At 58.4% G+C, this 17755-nt stretch overlaps 1 protein-coding gene across 16 annotated transcripts in view; it reads right to left on the bottom strand.

Moving 5' to 3' along the window:
* Nucleotides 1-2570: 2570 nt before the first annotated feature.
* The window catches only part of LOC122476031 (rho guanine nucleotide exchange factor 2), a 29514-nt gene continuing 14329 nt past the window's right edge, over nucleotides 2571-17755 (bottom strand). For 6 of the 16 annotated variants that reach the window (XM_043568192.1, XM_043568201.1, XM_043568196.1 and 3 more), the window contains 20 exons: nucleotides 17171-17238; nucleotides 16791-16854; nucleotides 16176-16305; nucleotides 15849-15958; nucleotides 15588-15734; nucleotides 14424-14674; nucleotides 14145-14270; nucleotides 13634-13751; nucleotides 13197-13445; nucleotides 11098-11174; nucleotides 10375-10544; nucleotides 8718-8785; nucleotides 6757-6954; nucleotides 6337-6456; nucleotides 6161-6228; nucleotides 5987-6022; nucleotides 5729-5779; nucleotides 5150-5593; nucleotides 4725-4908; nucleotides 2571-3716 (listed from right to left, as the gene is read on the bottom strand). In XM_043568192.1, the coding sequence (XP_043424127.1) occupies nucleotides 3643-3716; nucleotides 4725-4908; nucleotides 5150-5593; nucleotides 5729-5779; nucleotides 5987-6022; nucleotides 6161-6228; nucleotides 6337-6456; nucleotides 6757-6954; nucleotides 8718-8785; nucleotides 10375-10544; nucleotides 11098-11174; nucleotides 13197-13445; nucleotides 13634-13751; nucleotides 14145-14270; nucleotides 14424-14674; nucleotides 15588-15734; nucleotides 15849-15958; nucleotides 16176-16305; nucleotides 16791-16854; nucleotides 17171-17238 (2753 nt within the window). In that variant the 3' untranslated portion in view covers nucleotides 2571-3642. The remainder of the gene's footprint in view (nucleotides 3717-4724; nucleotides 4909-5149; nucleotides 5594-5728; nucleotides 5780-5986; nucleotides 6023-6160; nucleotides 6229-6336; nucleotides 6457-6756; nucleotides 6955-8717; nucleotides 8786-10374; nucleotides 10545-11097; nucleotides 11175-13196; nucleotides 13446-13633; nucleotides 13752-14144; nucleotides 14271-14423; nucleotides 14675-15587; nucleotides 15735-15848; nucleotides 15959-16175; nucleotides 16306-16790; nucleotides 16855-17170; nucleotides 17239-17755) is intronic. The other 10 variants (XM_043568205.1, XM_043568209.1, XM_043568204.1 and 7 more) reach the window with 2 other exon arrangements.

Genomic DNA, 17755 nt, shown 5'->3' with positions numbered 1-17755 from the left:
CCTAGGGAGGAGAGAGAGGGCGGAGGGATTGGGAGAAGAGGGGGCTGCAGGTACGTCCAGAGAAGTGGGAACCAGAGAGTCGGAGGCTCCTGAGGGTGTCCCTCCCTCCTGTCCCAAGTGTGCAGCTCAGAGGATCAAAGCACCCAGAATCACATCCTAGCTCTGGCGCTAACCAGCGGAGGGACCTCGGTAAGTGACTTGTCTCTACTGGTTTTCTCATCTGTAAGGTGGGGTGTTGAGGATTCAACGGTACCTGAAGTCGTGTGTTGGCTATTGTTCTTACACTTCATGTAAAATGGAATCAGAGAGAAGGAAGAGGAGGAAAAGAAGGAACAGGTGGCAGCAGGGAGACAGGGACCCACGGCCAGAGATGGCTCGTTTGGGATAACGTTTACATGCCCTGGAGTGAAATGGAAGTTTTACATGAAGAACCGAAGAGAGCTGCCTGGCTGGCTCAGTTGGAAGAGCCCAGGACTCTTGATCTCAGGGTCGTGAGTTCAAGCTCCGTGGTGAGTATAGAGCAACAGAAAAATAGAGAGAGATTGGAAAAAAAAAAAAAAGAACTGAGTGAAGGATTGGCCCCTGGTTTCCATATCCATGGAGACCCAGCAGTGATACGGGAGAGCACTCTGGTCTCCCAAGGACCCAGAGCGACAGCAGGACATTAAGCCATGTTAACGACATTTAATTAGCTGCTTGATGTTTAGTTTCCTCCTTTTGATGTTTAAACTGGTTCACGTCTGTCAGGATAGGAAATCCTGTTCCCAGTCAATTCAGGATGGAAAATCCTCCCCTCTCGCCACCCCTGCAGCTCCTCTGATGGCTTTGCTGGGATATTGGCTCCCAGGGGGCATCTGTGCTAATGGGGCCTGGAGGTAAATACTGAGTTTATTATTCTCTTTAGTTTGGGTTTTGTTTTTTTTTTTAGAGAGCATGCACCTTGCCGAATTCTTTTTCTTTTAATGGTTGTTTTTAAGAGAGAGAGAAAGAATGCGAATGGAGGAGGGGTGCAAAGAGGGGGGAGACACAGAATCTAAAATAGGTTCCAGGCTCTGAGCCATCAGTACAGAGCCGGACACGGGGCCTGAACCCAGGAACCACGAGATCATGACCTGAGCCAAAGCTGGACGGTAAGCTGACTGCACCGCCCAGGTGCCCTGGTAAATACTGAATTAAACAGGCCCAAGTCGGAGATGAGGGACCATGTGCATCTAACCTTGGAGAGGAGAGGGGTGGGAAAGGCAGGGGAGAGGCAGTGAGGAGGGCCCGCTCGTCAGTTGGGCACTCCATGCAGTGGAAGGCAGGCACCGGTGAGAAGCTGGGCCCTGGCTCCCTGCGGTAAGCGGCCAGAGAGCTTTGAACCTGCCGTGGGGAGGACAGATGCTGACTGTGTTCCAGAAGAAGGGCTTAGGGAGGGCACCGCGGGCAGAACCCGAAAAGCTGCAAGACTCATCTACGGGAGCAGCCAGGTCGGAGAGGGGTGGACATCAGGTCTCAGGGCCAAGAGGTGGCAGAGGGCCAGTGCTGCTGGGAATACACCAGTGCTGTCCTCATGAGCCATGGGCTTCCCCACGTCCACCCTGGGCTCTGGGGCTCCAGGTCTCCCCTTCCCCCTGACCAGCATCCCTCACTGGCTGTGTGACATTGGAGGAGCCCGCACTGCCCTCTCTTGGCCTGAGCACTATCACCCCCCCCACACACACACACCCCAACGCTGGCCCCTAACAGGTTTGGGACCCAGCCCCCAGCCAAGGAGGCAGCACACTAGAAGCTGGTGCTCAGGGGGGAAGTGGAGGGCTGGCTCCGGCATCCCGGCCGGGCAACCTTCCCTTGGGCACCTGCCCACCTCAGGTCCCAGAACAGCGGAGACAGCACCTGCCAAAGGCCAGATGCCGTGGGCCAGATGTCCAGGACGGAGGTGCGGCCCCAAGCCGGCCCCCCAGCTGATTTCAGTTCCTCTCCTCAGCGGAGGGCTTCCGCTGTGCCAGCCAGGGTACCACCAGTGCGTGTGCCCGTGAGTACCAGCGAGCGTGCGCACCAGCGCGTGGCCACCGGCCGCCCTCCCTCCTCCCCACCACCACCCCAGGTACTGACCAGAAACAGGAAGTAAAATTAACCGAAACCGAGAACTGAAACCGACGTAATCTCTCGCTGCCTCTGGAAGAGGTCGCGCGGGGGCTGTGACACAACACAGAACTGGGGCACAGTGACTCTAGGGACAGGCCGACAGGAACTGTGTCCGGAAGGGAGGCGTGGGGGCAACAGGCTGACGTCATTTCTGAGCAGGACACACAAAGGGGGCGGGGGGGGGGGGAGGGCAGGTGCTTCACCAGAACCCAAGTGCCCCTCACCCCACCCTGCTGCTTGGGGACATCCACGATGACAAAACGGGCTGGGGCAGCTTCTCCTGTCAGTGGCCTGTCTTCAGTGAGACGCCCGCTTCCTGTGAGAGGAAAGGCCCCTTCGGGGGTTGGGGGGGAAGGAGCTGGTGCCTGCCCCTCCCCCCACCCCCAGCTCTGCCCCGGGGCAGGGGAAGAGGGGGGCAGAAGACACCTAGAGACAGCACTTTGTGGGGTTCCAGGTCTTTAATTTTCCCTGCTTTATCTTTTTTTTTCTTTTTTCTTTTTTTAACAATCAAATTGGCAGAAAATGGCTGGGGCTGGTGGGCACTGGGGGTCCACTGAAAAATCCCCAAAATTCACACTGAGGTTTCAGTCCCGGTTGCTGAGGTGGGGATGAGGTCAGGCTTCACGGAGATTTCCCAACTCACCCTAGAACATTTTTCCCAAACGGCTGGAGAAGAGGTCAGAATAGGTCCCCCATTACTGTAGATGAGGATATGGTCCCCCCACCCCTCAAGCTCTTCTGATAATCGGAGATGGAAGGCTGTGGTTTCTAATTGCCTAAAATCATCTCTTAAAAATAGAAAACACGTGCAGTTGGCTTTGGTACAAAAAAGAAAAACAACGACAACAAAAAAACATTCTGGTCCCGTGGGTTTTCCCCTCACCCCCCAACAAAGCCGTTAGGGCCACCTCAGCCCCTCCTCCATCAGCTCCGGAAGTCAGGCGGTCTCCCTGGGGCTCCCGGGGAGGATGGACAAGGGAGAAGAGCAGTGCGAGGCTGAGGGGGAGGGAGAGGGGCGTGGCCCTGCCCACAGCCCCTCTTGGGGGGGGGGGGGCAGCAGGGTCCTGCGGTGCAGCCCCTCCTCACAGACGGTGTTGCCCAGGAGGGGCGTCAGGGTTAGAACCCAGCAGCGGCACGGTTAAGCCTGAATAAACCCCAGTAGTGTTACAGGACAAGGCCCCCTGATCCCTATGGCTTGGTTCCCATGTCCCTGGTGCTCTAAATCTCCCCACTCCCTGCGTCACTAATAAACAATAAATAAATAAATTTTCCTAAAGTAGAGGGAAGAAGGCATGAAAAACTGGCATCTGTGGTGTAGCTTCTGGATGCCACCAGGGGGCACTGCGGCCCAATTCCTCCAGCTTCCTAAGCGGCCCCAGGTGTCCAAGGAGCCCAAGAGCTGGCAAGGACAATCAGCAGTTCTAATGTTCCCTCATCATTGGCGGATTGGAGTCCCCAGAGTTTGCCTCCCTCGGTGTGTTCTTCATGGGGGCACAGGACGGGGGAGGGGCCCCCTTAGCTCTCTGAAGCCACAGGCTCCCCGTCGCGAGTCTCTGTCTCTTCCGGGATGTCCTGCATTCGGGTGAAGTCTAAAGGGGGACGGGGCAGCGTTAGTGAGAGGGCACCCGCTCTGCGAGCAGCTGCACCCCTACACTGATGCCGCCCCATGTCAGCAAAGCAATGTTCCCACACCTGTGTGCTGCTTCCCTTCCTGAGGATAGGAGGATACGGCTTGGCCAATAAAATACAAAATATTCTGTGGCGCCTGGGTGGCTCAGTCGGTTGAGCATCCGACTAGCTTTTGCCCCACATTGGCCTCTGCCAATGACAGCGTGGAGCCGGCTTGGGACCCTCTCTCTCCCTCTCTCTCTGCTCCTCCCCTGCTCGTCCTCTGTCTCTCTAAAATTAAAAATAAGATAAACAAATAAGGGCACCTGGCTGGCTGAGTAATGGAGCATGGGACTCGATCTCAGGGGTGTGAGTTCAAGTGGCCCCACGCTGGGTGCAGAGATCATTTAAAAATAAAATCTTAAATGGGGTTCCGGGGGCAGGGGTTCAGTTAAGCATCTGACTCTTGGTTTTGGCTCAGGTCATGATCTCACAGTTTGTGGGTTCAAGCCCCACATCAGGCTCTGTGCTGACAATGCAGAGCCTGCTTGGAGTCTCTCCCCCCCACCCCCACCCGCCCCTCCAGCCCACATCTCTCTCACTCTCAAAATAAATAAAACTTAAAACAAATAAACAAATAAGATACAAAATATTTTAAGATGGTTACATAAAGGCACGCTAGCTTTTGGTTATTTTGTGTTTCCTGAACAAACTATGAGAACTTGGAAGGTCTTAGAGTTTTTTTTTTTTTTCTTAGAAACCTATTTCTACTTGAAGAGGCTGAGATCACACTCACTGGAGGAGACAGAGGCTCCTACATTTGCTTCCTAGAGCTCCGCCACCCGCTCACCATCAGAAGAGGCTGCAGGTGTGTCCTCTGTGCCCCTCCCAGGAGTCACCATAGCCCTGGGAGGTTAACTAGGGGTCACCTCAAATGTCCCCAGGACACACAGCCAAGGGCGGCACCCCAGTTCCTTTCTGCGCCTCACCTCGCGGACTATGGGGAGGGGACAGGCGGCTGCCCCCCTCCTCCTCGCTGCCCGTGTCGGGGTCACTGCTGTCCTGCAGCCGCTCCTCGGGGCTGCCCAGCTCCTGCCTCTCTCGGTCCTCAAAGGGTCGATGGACAGAGCGAATGGTCACAGACAAATCCAGGCGGTCGTGGCCTCGGCTGGGCTGTGACGGGCCGGCAGGAAAGGCAGCAGGCCGAGGAATGAGCTCAGCCAGGGCAGCACCGCTGAGCGCCTTGTGCCCCTGACCGCCCGTCCCAGCCCCCCAGTTGCCCAGTTCTGTGCCCCACTGCCTATCGCAGCCGCCCAGACCGCCCATCCCGGCCCCCCCAGCCGGCGCCCAGTGCTTCTGGCCGCGGCCGGTCGCCTTCGGGCTCGAGTCCCGGGTTGGCTCAGGGCCTCCTTACCTGCGGGGGCGTGAAACTCAGGTAGAGGGCGTCTCCGGCCGGGAGGCTGCGGCGCCGAGGGTCCAGGGGCCTGCGGGCCCAGGGGGCCTCGGCCGGAGGGGGCTCGCTATGGCCCAAGGCGGCCAGCTGCCTGCGCGCCTCCTCGGCCTCGCGCTCCAGCAGGGCCCGGGCCTGCTCGCTCTCGCGGAGCCGGGCCTCCAGGCTGCCCGCCTCGGTGGCGCGCTCCTCGCCCAGCCGCCGGCAGCGCCGCAGCTCCTCCTGCAGCAGCGCGTGCTGACGCTGCAGCAGGGCCAGCTCGGTGGCCTGCTTGTCGGGGGCCGCGGGGGCCGGCCCGCTGCGGCCGAGCTCCCCGTCGCGGGAGTTGGCTCGGGTCAGCTTCTCCCGCCGCTCGGGGCCCTCGGGGAAGCGGGCTTCCATCAGGGTGTCCTGCTGGGCCACAGCCGCCTGGGGGCGCACGGGGACAGTCAGGTGTAGGGGAACCCGGTGGGGGGGGTGGGGAAGGGGAGCGTGCCTAGGCCAGGTTGACGGGCCCCCACCCCTGCCCCACCCCGCCTCCGGCTCCTCCCTGCCCCCACCGACCTGGAGACCGTGCAGAAGTCCATAGAGATTGACCAATCGCTGTAACGCTTCCTGAGGACAGAGGAGAGGGTGGGGACAGGGCCCAAGCTTCAGGGTGGGAGAACTGCCCAGAAGGCGACTAAATGTGGGTTTGGGGACAGTCAACCTTCGGACACTTTCCGATGTAGCCTCTCCCCGACACCACTCTGAGCTGGGCTCCAATTTCTCAGACACGACACCCTCCCTCCAGTCCGCCATACCTCCTCACATCCCTCTCACCTCCTGGGGAGCCCTCAGCTGATTTCCGTTCCGATCCTGCAGAGACAGGCAAGGATGGGCACTCATAGGCACCAGGTCCCTGGAGCGTGTCCCTGACAGCTCTGTGTCAGGGGCCGACAGCCCGGCCGCCCCCTTCCCACCCTCTGCCAGTTCCGGCACCTCCTGCGGACCCACCTTCTGGCTGGAGTCGGAGTCAGCTCTGCAGAGTTCAATCGAGCCATTGAAGGTTCTGGCCTCACCATCTGCAAAGATGGCAAAGGGCAGGCTGAGCTCCGACTTCAGGGCCCTGCAGTTTGGCCCCTCCTACCGCCCCCCCCCCCGCCCCCCCCGCGGCCCCAGCCCACACTCACTGGCGGTGACCCCAGGACTCGTGCTCCCGCCGCTGTCCGGGTCCACGGGCAAGGCTGGTTCCCGGGGCGTGAGGAGCAGCTCCACGCCGGGCCCCACCAGGAGGTCCTTCAGGCCCTCCACTACAGGGAAGGGAGGAGACGTGAGGACAGGAGCCGCGGAACCTTTGGGAGGGGCGGGGCGGGGGGGGGGGGGGGCGTAGTGGTGGGGGGCACCCTCCTCCCACGGCACCGGCAACGTTCAGGCATCTGGGGGAGCCCCCTGCACAGGCGGGCTCCATCGCACCACCACCCACGAGGCAGAGGTTACTTCAGCAAGGACCAGGCCTCCTTCCCGCACCGGGCACCAGCGGGCACTCCTACGGGGCTTCCCCTTGTCTGTGTGCCCATGCTCCGTGAGGTCACGTGGGGGGGCCCCCTCACCCTCACGGATGGCGTCCTGCAGCAGCCGCTCCCCGCGAGGGCACTCCAGGGACTCGGAGCGGAAGAGGCCCCTGGGCAGGGTGGGCAGGGTCACCCCGCCGCCATCATCTTCCACCTGGAAATGGGTCATCTCGGCGAACAGCCCAACCTTCTCTTGCAGCAGCTCTACCAGCGCCCGGTCTTTCTGTCGCAGCTCCGCTGTGGACGAGGGACGGATGAGCACACGGAGGCCTGGGAGCCAGCAGCGGAAAGGCTGCCCGAGGGCTCAGAGGCCAGGCCTGGGCTCAGTGGTAGGACTTAATTCTGAATTTGTGGCATTTATGCAAAAAAAAAAAAACAAAAAAAAACAAAAAACCACTTCTTCAGGGAAAAGTGATACATTCGCTTATTGTTTTCTAAAGTAGGCTCCATGCAGCGCCTGCGTGGCTCAGTCAGTTACGTGTCCGACTTCAGCTCATGATCTCGCAATCCAGGAGTTCAAGCCCTGCATCAAGCTCTGTGCCGACAGCTCGGAGCCTGGCACCTGCTTCACATTCTGTGTCTCCCTCTCTCTCTGCCCCTCCCCCACTAGCTCTCTCTCTCTCTCTCTCTCTCTCAAAAATAAACATTAAAAAAAAAAAAATTTAAAGTAGGCTCCATGCCCAACATGGGGCTCGAACTCACGACCCTACTCACGAACCGGAGATCAAGAGGTGCAGGCTCTACCGACTGAGACAGCCCGGAGCCCCTGCACTTCTGTTTGAAACACAAAACTGAGACGACCTGTGGCAGGGACTGCAGGTGTCCCCAGGTTTCATCCTCCCATCTTCCTATAACTGGAGAATGTATACACATTTCATCTGGGCACATGGCTGCCAGTTAGACTACACCCGACAGCCTAACATTGCCACGGACTGAATTCTGGCCAGCGGTCAGGACTGTCTCTCCGGATCAGCCCTTCCAAGAAAGGAGTGACGGAGGTGCCTGGTGCCTGCGTGGCTCAGTCGGTTACGCGTCCAACTTCGGCTCAGGTCATGACCTCGCAGTTCAGGAGTTCCAGCCCCGTGTCGGGCTCTGTGCTCTCAGCGCAGAGCCAGCTTTGGATCATCCGTATCCCTCTCTCTCTGCTCCTCCCCCTCCCGTCCCCCTCCCATCCCCCTCCCTCAAAAATAAATGATCAAAAATAAACTAACATTGAAAAATAAAATAGAGGCGCCTGGGCGGCTCAGTCGGTTAAGCGTCTCTTGGTTTCAGCTCAGGTCATGATCTCACGATCTCATGAGTTCGAGCCCTGTGTCAGGCTCTGCGCTGACAGCGTGGAGCCTGCTTGGGATTTTCTCTCTGCCCCTCCCCCACTCGTGCTCGAACTCACGCTCTCAAAAATAAATACATAAACTTTTTTTTTTTTTTTTTTTTAATCTTACAACAGAAACCTCTCCCTGTTCCTTTCCACCTCCCTGCTAGCTGGGATGTACATGTACCAGCGGGAGCTGGAGTAGCCACTTTGGACAGGGAGACAAGGGATCGCTGGGTAAAGACAGACAGCACAGCTGTCCTGACCACCCGGCACTTCCCACCTCTGGACCGGAGAGAAACCACCTTCTACCTTGTTTAGGAAACTGATTTTTGTCGGTCTTTTTGTAGAACAGTTCACAGTCTAACCGATAAAAGTAAAAGCCGTAACTTAATGTCTCCACCCTGGTCTTCCTGGTTCCCCCTCATCGGCCACACAGTAAGAATACCGTTCTGAGGGTACTAGGTGCACACACGGGGCACGCGACACACTCCTTTCCCCATCATTCTTACACCCGTGGTGGCAGACGCTTGGCGTGGTTTTAAACCCCGCCCTCTTACTTAACGAGACAGTCTGGTTACGGATCTACCTCAGCCCTCGAGAGCCACGTCCCTTTTTAAATAGTTCCACCGTGTTCCATCGTGTGGATGTATGGCAGTTACTTAACGCGCTCCGTGGATGGACTTACTCTTGATTCGACGTAGGTAGGCCTCATCCTCTGTCTCAATCAGTGGGAAGTCCTCTCTGGATGGGCATCTAGAGGGGTAACAGGTCGGGTGGGGTTGAGGGATCAGGAATCGGCCGCCTTTCCGTGCTCTCCGCTTCTCCGGTAAGAGTCACCAGCCCCAGGCCCTGGCTTTAGTCGCTCCTGACCCCCTGCTTTCCTTCACACCCATCATCTGTCTGTACTGGTGTGTGTGTTACCTCTCCACAGGCCACCTGCAGGGGAGCGCCATGAGCACGGGCAAACACAGGCTTTGGCGTTAAGCAAACTGGGCCCAGATCCTGGTCCCGCTATTTACCAGGTGGTAATCTCTCTGTTTCTCCTCTGAAAAATGGGTATATCTTCTTCACAGGTTTTTTGATAGAATTAAATGAGATAACGTAACAGTGCTTTGAACAAGGCCAAAGCTCAATAAATCGATTACAAAAAGTAACATTAACTCTAATTTTCACAACTACAGATACGCATGCTGTTAATAAAGAGGCCCCCAGGGATCTACCGTCAATGGCTCAGGTGTTTTGCACTTTTCCCAGAACAGGCAATGTCCTACTTTTGTACATTTTTGAAAAATTTGTTCAAAAGTCTAAATTGCCGAAGTAAACAAAAGGTTATATATTAGAAAGTAAAGAAAATCCGGTTCTAAAAGCAAAAAAAAAATTTACAAATATCCTTATTGGGTTTATCTTTTGGCATCATCTTCAAGGATCCATTCTGAAATTTTACATGCGTTTTGTTTTTTGTCATCATAAAAGACACAGCACTGCTGAGGGCATCAACTCTAACGTGTGTCCAATGGAAGCTGGAGGTTGGCTGAGGTAGCACACTGAGCAATTTCCTTCCTGCCTCGCCCGTACGAGGTGCGTGCATGAGACTTACTCCTCTTACCTCCAGGATCAATGGTTTCATTCCCTTTTTCATTCGGTTTTAGAAAATACAAATAAAATGCAATCCAATCCAAGTTAACAGTTCACTGCCTACAGACCAGGGTGTTCATGCAGCTTAAACTGTACTGTGGGCCGTCAGACAGGCCACCATAGGGTTAGGGATTAGGGTTAAGGGTGAGGGGTTAGGGGTTGCGGTTAGCGGTTAGGGGTTAGGGTTAGAATTAGGGGTTAGGCATTGGGGTTGCGGTTAGGGGTTAGGGTTCGGGGTTAGTGACTGGGGTAGGGGTTAGCAGTTAGGGTTAGGGGTTAGTGGTTGGGGTAGGGGTCAGGGGTTAGGGCTAGGGGCTGGGGGTTGGGGTATGGTCAGGGTTAGAGTTAGGGGATGGGGGTTGGGGTAGGGTCCGCTCATTGTTGGGGTTTAGGGTCTGGGTCCAGTTTAGGGTCAGGGGTTAGTGTCCAGGGTCAGGGCTCAGAGGTTAGGGGTCAGGGTTAAGTCACAGCTTCAGCTCCAAGTGGTGCTTTGTCAGCTCATGTTGCTGCAAGGTGTTCCGGGTTGTCTTAATAGAAAATACGACTATACAGGATACGTGAACACAGGTGACCATTCCCGTTGGGCCATCGTGTTTCTCCCCCAGCCTGTGCCTCCACCTCTCAACCCCGGGTTCTTTCCCCCAGGGAGGGCGTGCTGTGGCCCTGCCCCTCGGCTGCAGGTGTCCCGCGGACGTGCACACACTCACACGCGCACGCTCTGCTGAATGACTCGGATCCAGGTGCTGCGGTCATCCCGGGATGCTGTGTGGACCTCATACATCTCAGGGGGTGCCGCGCTGATCAGAAACATCCCTTTCTCCTGGTTGGCGATGTCCCGTACAATCAGATTCTGCAGTGATACCACCGAGGGCTTGTCCTGCCAGTCAGAAAGGGGGAAATAAGGGTGTCTTGGTCTTTAATCTTTCCGGAACACCCAAAGGATTGAGGGGCCAGCCTGCAGTACAGGGCACAAAGCTGTGGTGCAGCCAGAGGGGACCTTAGGAGCGCATGTGACCTCTGACAAGTTAATTAACTTTAATGTTTATTGGGGGCCCGGATGGCTCAGTCCGAAGAGTGAGTTACTCTTGATCTCAGGGTTGTGGGTCCAAGCCCTGCCCATGCTGGGTGTAGCGATTACTAATAAATAAATAAACTTAAGAGAAAAAACACATAAAAAACACCTTAAAGGCTTTCTTTCCCCATCTGCAACAAGGGGGTTAATAATGGACCTCCTGACAGTGTGAAAGAGCCTGCACGCAGTGACCACACATGTTAGCTGTTTTTATGCCTTCTGAGATATTACAATAATGGTTACAGTTATAGCCATTGGACTCCGGAAGATTCTAGGGTTCTTTCCGGGTCGCATAGAAAAGGAAGAAGAACCCATAGCACTAGTCTGTGCTGAGAAAGGGGAAGGAGGAAGTTCTCACCAGGGCAGGGAAGATGTACTTCTGGTCCTTCTCCTGGAGGAACACCAGTACGTCTGTCATCAGCAGCATTAGCACATCTGGGCAGGGGGAGAGGTGGGAGAACAGCCAGCATCAGAGGCAGGGGAGAGGTGGGAGAGCAGCCAGCCTCAGAGGCCTGGGCGGCCGCTTGCCTCCTTCTCAGGAACCAGGCCCAACGTGTCCACTCAGGGCTCCTGCCTCTCTTCCTTCCGGTTGCTTCCTCTTACCTTTGCGGCCTCCCACCCGCCCATTCTTACACCTCAGAAATGCCAGGGGAGGGGCGCCTGGGTGGTTCAGTCAGTTAAGTATCTGACTTCGGCTCAGGTCATGATCTCGCGGTTCAGGAGTTCGAGCCCCGCATCGGGCTCTGCGCTGACAGCTCAGAGCCAGGAGCCTGCTTCGGATTCTGTGTCTCCTTCTCTCTCTGCCCCTCCCCTGCTCATGCTCTGTCTCTCTCTCTCTGTCTTGCAAAAATAAATAAAATGTTAAAAAAAAAAAAAAAGAAAAAAGAAACGCCAGGGGAGAAGAGACACGTGCCACCAGATCAAACAGTCTTCTCCCGGCTAGAGAAGACTACAGGGGGTCACCAGTGCCTCTGAAGGAAACTGATGCTGGTTTCTTAACCCAGGGATGACAGACCCCAGGATGTCTGCTGCTGGTCTTTAAGGGGTTCTGCAAACCTTCTGAAGTCGCAGAAGCAATTTTACATGTTAATACAACACAGATGTGTATTTTCTGGGTGAAAGAGTCCAGAGTTTCGGGGGAGGGCAAAAAGCATCCCCAGAGCAGGACGGCCCACCCTTTTTCAGCCTTTAAATTCCACGCCTTGGGGCACCTGGGTGGCTCAGTCGGTCGAGTGTCTGACTCTTGATCTCGACTCAGGTCATGATCTCGCTATTCGTGAGTTCGAGCCCCGCGTATCTGGTTCCATACTGTCAGTGCGGAGCCTGCCTGGGATTCTCTCTCTCTCTGCCCCTTCCCTGCTCTCTCTCTCTCAAAACAAATAAAAGTTAAAAAAATACATACATTTAAATTCTATGCCTAGCAACCGACATAAGGGTTTTTAGGCTATCTGACCTCAAATCCCCCTGCCTGGCACATTCCCAGTGCTCGAGGGGCAGGGCGCAGGAGGACGTCACATCCACCTCTCCCACAGCTGAATAATCCCATCTCCCTCCACCCCAGAGGCCTCCTTCTTTGTCCTTCTCTGTCCCACCTTCCAGCCACTCAGATCCTGAGTCCTAGACTTTAGCAATGACGGGGAAACAAAAGGTCAAGTCCCCAGAACTCAGATGTCACAGTCAAAAAAACACACGCTCACCCTTTGCCCTTGGAGATCTTACTAAACTGTGGGCACACAGAGGGGAGGGCTTTTGCTAAATGCTTCAGAAATAAAGCTCTCCAGCCTTGCTATTTTTAACCCCCACGGTTTATATTCTTAGCTGCTGCGTGGGAGGGATGGAAAAGAGGGAAAGGGATGAAGACAGGCGCGGTAGGCACAGCAGTCCCCCAGCCTGTGCAGTGGGGACTTCATGACATGAGACACAGACTCAGGCCCAGGGAGCAGGTTCCCTCATTCCTCACCCCCAAAGCCGAGGCCTGCTACTCTCTCTGCCTTGCTTTAGGTAGGAAAGGCTTGGCCTGTGCGGTCTGGGAAGAGAGGCTGGGATGGCACCCCCCCCACCCCCCGCTCTCTTGTGTCTTCCCCCTCCCGCCTGTCCCTCACTGGGCTCTGCTCCCTGCTCTGTGCCTTCCCTGCCTGTGCTCCCAAAGCCCCCGCCCATTCTGCAGCCCCACCAGCTGCCCCTGGTCCTAGAGTTGCTCCGTCTTTCTCACCAAGACTGCTGGCTCTCTGGGCACACAAGGCCCAAAGAAAGGGGTAAATCCTGACCAGGAAGCCCCTGTGCGGTCCGTGAAGTTAAATACAGAACTCGGACTTTGGCTGCAACAGAGACCACATTTTCCCTCCCACGGGGCCCCCCAGACGTAGGGCTGCAGAGAGAGATCCTAGGGGCTGGATGCTTCTCTCTCTATATATCTGGCTCCAGGCTCTTGCCTGGCCTGCCGCGCTGACCACTGACCTTTGAAGCGGCCCGTCGCCGTCTTCCAGAGCAAGCAACCATCATGGATGAGCCTGCGCCTCAGAAGCTCCTCTCGGCCAAACGGGCCCTTGCCAGGCACGGGGGTCTGGGCCCGGGGGTCCATACGGTGGTAGATCTCCTGTAGGCGGGCTCCCTTCTCCAGCTCGTGCACGTCCTGGTCCACATTGGATAGCAGCTCCTTCACCAGCCCCAGTGCTGTGCTCAGGTCCTGGCGCTCCTCCTCAGTCCCTGGTGCCCAGGGTTGGCATGAGGGACGGCCAGTCCGCTTCAGTCCGGCCCCAGGTCCCACGGTGTCCTGACCCCGTCTTCGGACGTTGCCAGGGGCTCTGCATCTGATCCCGCCCTTTCCCTGGTCACGGAGCCTTTTCTCACCCGACAGACTCCCCACACGCCCCTCCCCGGGCCCACTCCCTCACCGTGGGAGTGCTGGAGGATCCGACTGATGAGCACCGGGTACTTGGTGATGCGCTGGGTCACCAGCAGGACGCACTCCTGCACCCCATGCCGCTTCAGCACGGCCGAACGCGTCACCTTCTACAAGGGCACGGGCAGAGCTCAGGGCCGGAGTGGGGAGAAGGGGAGAAAGAACACTGGATTTGGAGCCTGAGCTGTGGTGCAGGCCCTAACTGGGCCGTTTCCCTCCTCTGGCTTAGGGGGCTGCACCTGGAAAACGGGGACCACACGCCACGGATTTCCTACAAGGACCAACCACGGAAAGCACTTGCTCTAGGGGAGCCCGGCCGGCTCAGTCAGTGGGGCGTGTGACTCCTGATCTCGGGGCCGTGAGTTCGAGCCCCACGTTGGGCATTTGCTCTACCACCATGAGGGCTTATGGTGGACAGGCTCCACGGGGCTGGGAAAGCACACGATGCCCCCCAGGAAACGGCCTGCAGGCCCTGCACGCAGGTCCTGGAGAGGTCTGCTCACCCGAATGAACTGCTGGAAGCGTTTGTCCCGAGCATACAGCTCCTTATAGAGCTTTAAGGCCTTGGTGTGGCGGCTGCAGAACTCGGAGTAGGTCTTCCGCATCTGCTCTGCGCTGGCACCTGAGAACTGGAGGGCGGGGCTGGGTCAGCAATGAGCCCCGCCCCCCGGACGTAAGCCCCGCCCCGGACGCCCGCGGGCCTCTCCAGATCTCCTGGCTCCACCCCCCCAGAATCTGAGAGTCCGATCACACCTCAGCGTATGGGCCCCGCCCCTTCTCACCTGGCTGATGAGCAGGTCCCCCAGGCGGTGGATGACGAAGTTTCTGGTGCTGCCGGGGCACAGGGCTTGGCGCCGACGCTCCAACAGCTGGCCCAGGAAGCGTGTGTGGATGTCACTGAGCTCGTCCACGCAAGGGAACAGGCCCTGGACCACTCCGGGCTCCAGCTGCAGCTCTTCCAGCATCCCCGTGCGGAAGAGGCGCGTCATGATCTTCAGCGTCCGCACGTGGTGCAGCTCCGTCTGGATGAGCTCTGTGGGGACACAGGTCACGTGGACTCTACCTTAGCGTGGCTACAGTTGATACGGCCTAGGCTGGGGGCCTCTGGGCTCATGTGAGGTTTTTAAGGTCTCTTCCAGGTTGCCATTCTGCACCGTTATGGACCCAGGATTTTCTAATCATCTTGTGGCTTTCTGCTTTGCTACCTCAAGCTAGCTGTAAGCTGCTGGAGGCCAAGAAGCACGTGCCCTGTCACGTCCAGGTTTCCCACAGTCCCCAGTGTGATGCCCCGCGCGGAACAGGCAGGGAGTCAAGGTGGAGAAGGATGGGGTAAAGACAGGACCTGGGACACCAATAGCCCAAGAGGTGGAGGCATAATGGCAACTTGTGGGCTGGAGGCCAAGGTCTGGGGGGCTGGTGGGCTAGCAGGGTTGGGGGGGCTGGCAGGGTCTGGGGGGGCAGTGGGCTAGCAGGTTCGGGGGGACTGGCAGGGTCTGGGGGTGGCTGGCAGGGTCTGGGGGGGCGGTGGGCTAGCAGGGCTGGAGGGGGGCTGGCAGGGTCGGCGGGGCTGGCAGGGTCGGGGGGCTAGCAGGGTCTGGGGGGCTGGCAGGGTCTGGGGGTGGCTGGCAAGGTCTGGGGCTGGCTGGCAGGGTGGGGGGGCTGGCAGGGTCTGGGGTGGCTGGCAGGGTCTGGGGGGGCAGTGGGCTAGCAGGGTCTGGGGGGGCTAGCAGGGTCAGGGGGCTGGCAGGGTCGGGGAGCTGGCAGGGTCTGGGGGTGGCTAATAGGGTATGGGGGCTAGCAGGGTCTGGGGGGGCTGGCAGGGTAAGGGGGGGCTGGCAGGGTCGAGGGGCTGACAGGGTCTGGGGGGGGGGCTGGCAGGGTCAGGCGGCTGGCAGCGGGGAGGACAGATAAGAGGCCCGGTCAAGGTCAAGGAGGAGGAGGCTCACCATAGATGACGTCCTGCTGTTTCATCACCTCCTTCTTCTGCTGCTGCAAGAAGCTGCTGTCCACGGCTAGGCTCCAGGAGTCGGCCGCAAAGTCCCTCTCGTCCGTCTCAAAATCACTCATCAGCTCACTGTAGATCACCTCTGCACCTGGATGCCAGCGGGGCCCGCGACTCAGAGCCTGACGCTCCTCCCCGGGTCCGGGCCCCTGAGACCCTTCCCGGCCGGCCACCCGCAGGCCTCCCGGGCCAAGCGCTCGCTCACCTTCATCGATGAGGGACTCCACGGACAGGGCCCTGTTCCGCATGTTGAGGGAGTCTGTGGACTGGGACAGGATTCGGCGCAGCCCCAGGGGGGACTCGTCACTGAAGTGTCTGACGGAAGAGGGTCTGTGTCACCTAGACTCGGGCAAGAGAGCCCTCCCCAGGTGGGGAACTGAGGCTGGGGTCTGAGGGGCACTCACCCTGAGTCCTCCTCCTTCCCTGTCCATCTACAGTTCTGAACCTAGGGCGGGAAGGGCCCCGCAGGCTTCCTGCTCCCCACTGCCACTCTCTGCCCGCCTGGCTGTCCCCTCCCCGAGCAGAGGCTCACCCAGCGATGTTGGTGGTGGAGACGCTCTTGGCTAAAGACAGGGAGGAGCGGCCGCGGCGAGAGCCGAGCAGAGACTGCCGGAAGCTGTCGGAGGGGTAGATGGCGGAGCTCGGCCGCTCCCGGGGGGCGGCTGGAGGGGAGACCGAGCAGGTGTTAAAGCTGCAGCTTCCCCGGGCCCAGGCCTCCCAGGCTCCTCTCCCACCCTCAGCCCTGCCCCCAGTCAAGGAAGGATCACAGTGGTGCCAGCTTACACGTGTGCAGTAACATCTGTCTTGTCTCATTTCTTCCCCCAAACAAGCCTATGAGCAAACTGAAGCTCAGAAAGGTTAACAGACTTGTCCAGGGCGACTCGGTTGGTGGCCGAGTGGGGACTCAGACTCTGGTGTTTCTGACTAAGCACCTGCTCCTCTGTTACACCAGAGCCGTCCGAACCGGCTCGTGACAGCTGCCTCCGACACCCCCAGGGCAGCGTCCATGCTCGAGAGACCAGGCAACCCGGGGCCCTCACCCCCATCTAAATTCTGCCCCGACAGCCCCAGCATCCACTTCCAATCAAGGGGGCAGCAGAGCCGGGGTACTCTGGGGAGGGGCCGCCTGCGTGCCCTCACGACTCACTCTTACTGCGCAGTGAAACAGACTGGAGGGCAGTGCTGTTCTTTAGTAAGGCAGCTTTCTGTTGCTGTGGGACAGAGCAAAAGAGAGACACCGAGGACAGCCGTCACCAAGGGTCACCCCCGCAGGCACGGGCAGGCGCTGGGCAGCTGACCCCTTGGGAGAAGGCCGGCAGCACGGTCAAGGGCACAGGGCGGCTGTGCCCAGCACTAGGGGGCCGTGCCCAGAGCAGGAGGCTGGCCGCACGGGGCCCGAGGCCTGGGGCTCACGGTGTGGACCGCCCCACGGCGAGGAGAGGGGTGGAGGAACACAGGGTAAGGAATGAAGGAAGAGGCACACTCACTACCCTCTCCCCCAGCCCGCTGCCCTCCCGGCCGTCTCACCTTCTGCTTGACCTTGGTGCAGTTGGCGAGGGTGTCTTTACAGCGGTTGTGGATAGTCACATTGCAGGCTGGGGGGGTGGGGTGGGGTAGAGAGGGTGAAGGGAGGGCCGGGTGGTACGGGAGGGGACGCACCCACACGCAGACACCCGTCTCCCCCTGGCCACGCACTCTGAGACTCCCCTCGTCCCCGGCCTCTCGGCCACTACCACACCCGTCCCTCCTCTCCCCTCCCCTCCGCCTCCCCCTTCCTTCCAGCAGGAAATCGGGTGAGGGGGCGGAGGGGGCCGCCACAACTAAGCAATCCCGACTCAAAGGTGATCTGAGGGGTGGACCAGAGGGAAGGAGGGGTTATGGCTGCCAGAGCTGAGCTCAAGGAGCACAGGGGTGGCTGAGAGTGGCAGGTGGCAGAGGACGCCCACGGGACAGGAGAAGGCACGGAGCAGCTGGGTGGGGGCCAGGGGCAGGGGGGCGGCCAGCATGTGGTCCGCACTTACTTGATCCTAACAACCCTTTGGGGCAGATTCAATTATCCTCATTTCATAGACGAGGAGCCTGCCTCCCGCAGAGGTCAAATCGCCCGCCAGA

This window comes from Prionailurus bengalensis, chromosome E4 (assembly GCF_016509475.1).
Source record: "Prionailurus bengalensis isolate Pbe53 chromosome E4, Fcat_Pben_1.1_paternal_pri, whole genome shotgun sequence".
NCBI lineage: Eukaryota > Metazoa > Chordata > Mammalia > Carnivora > Felidae > Prionailurus > Prionailurus bengalensis.
The sequence above is the reverse complement of the archived record's forward strand: the minus strand, read 5'-3'. Positions and strand labels throughout refer to the sequence as shown.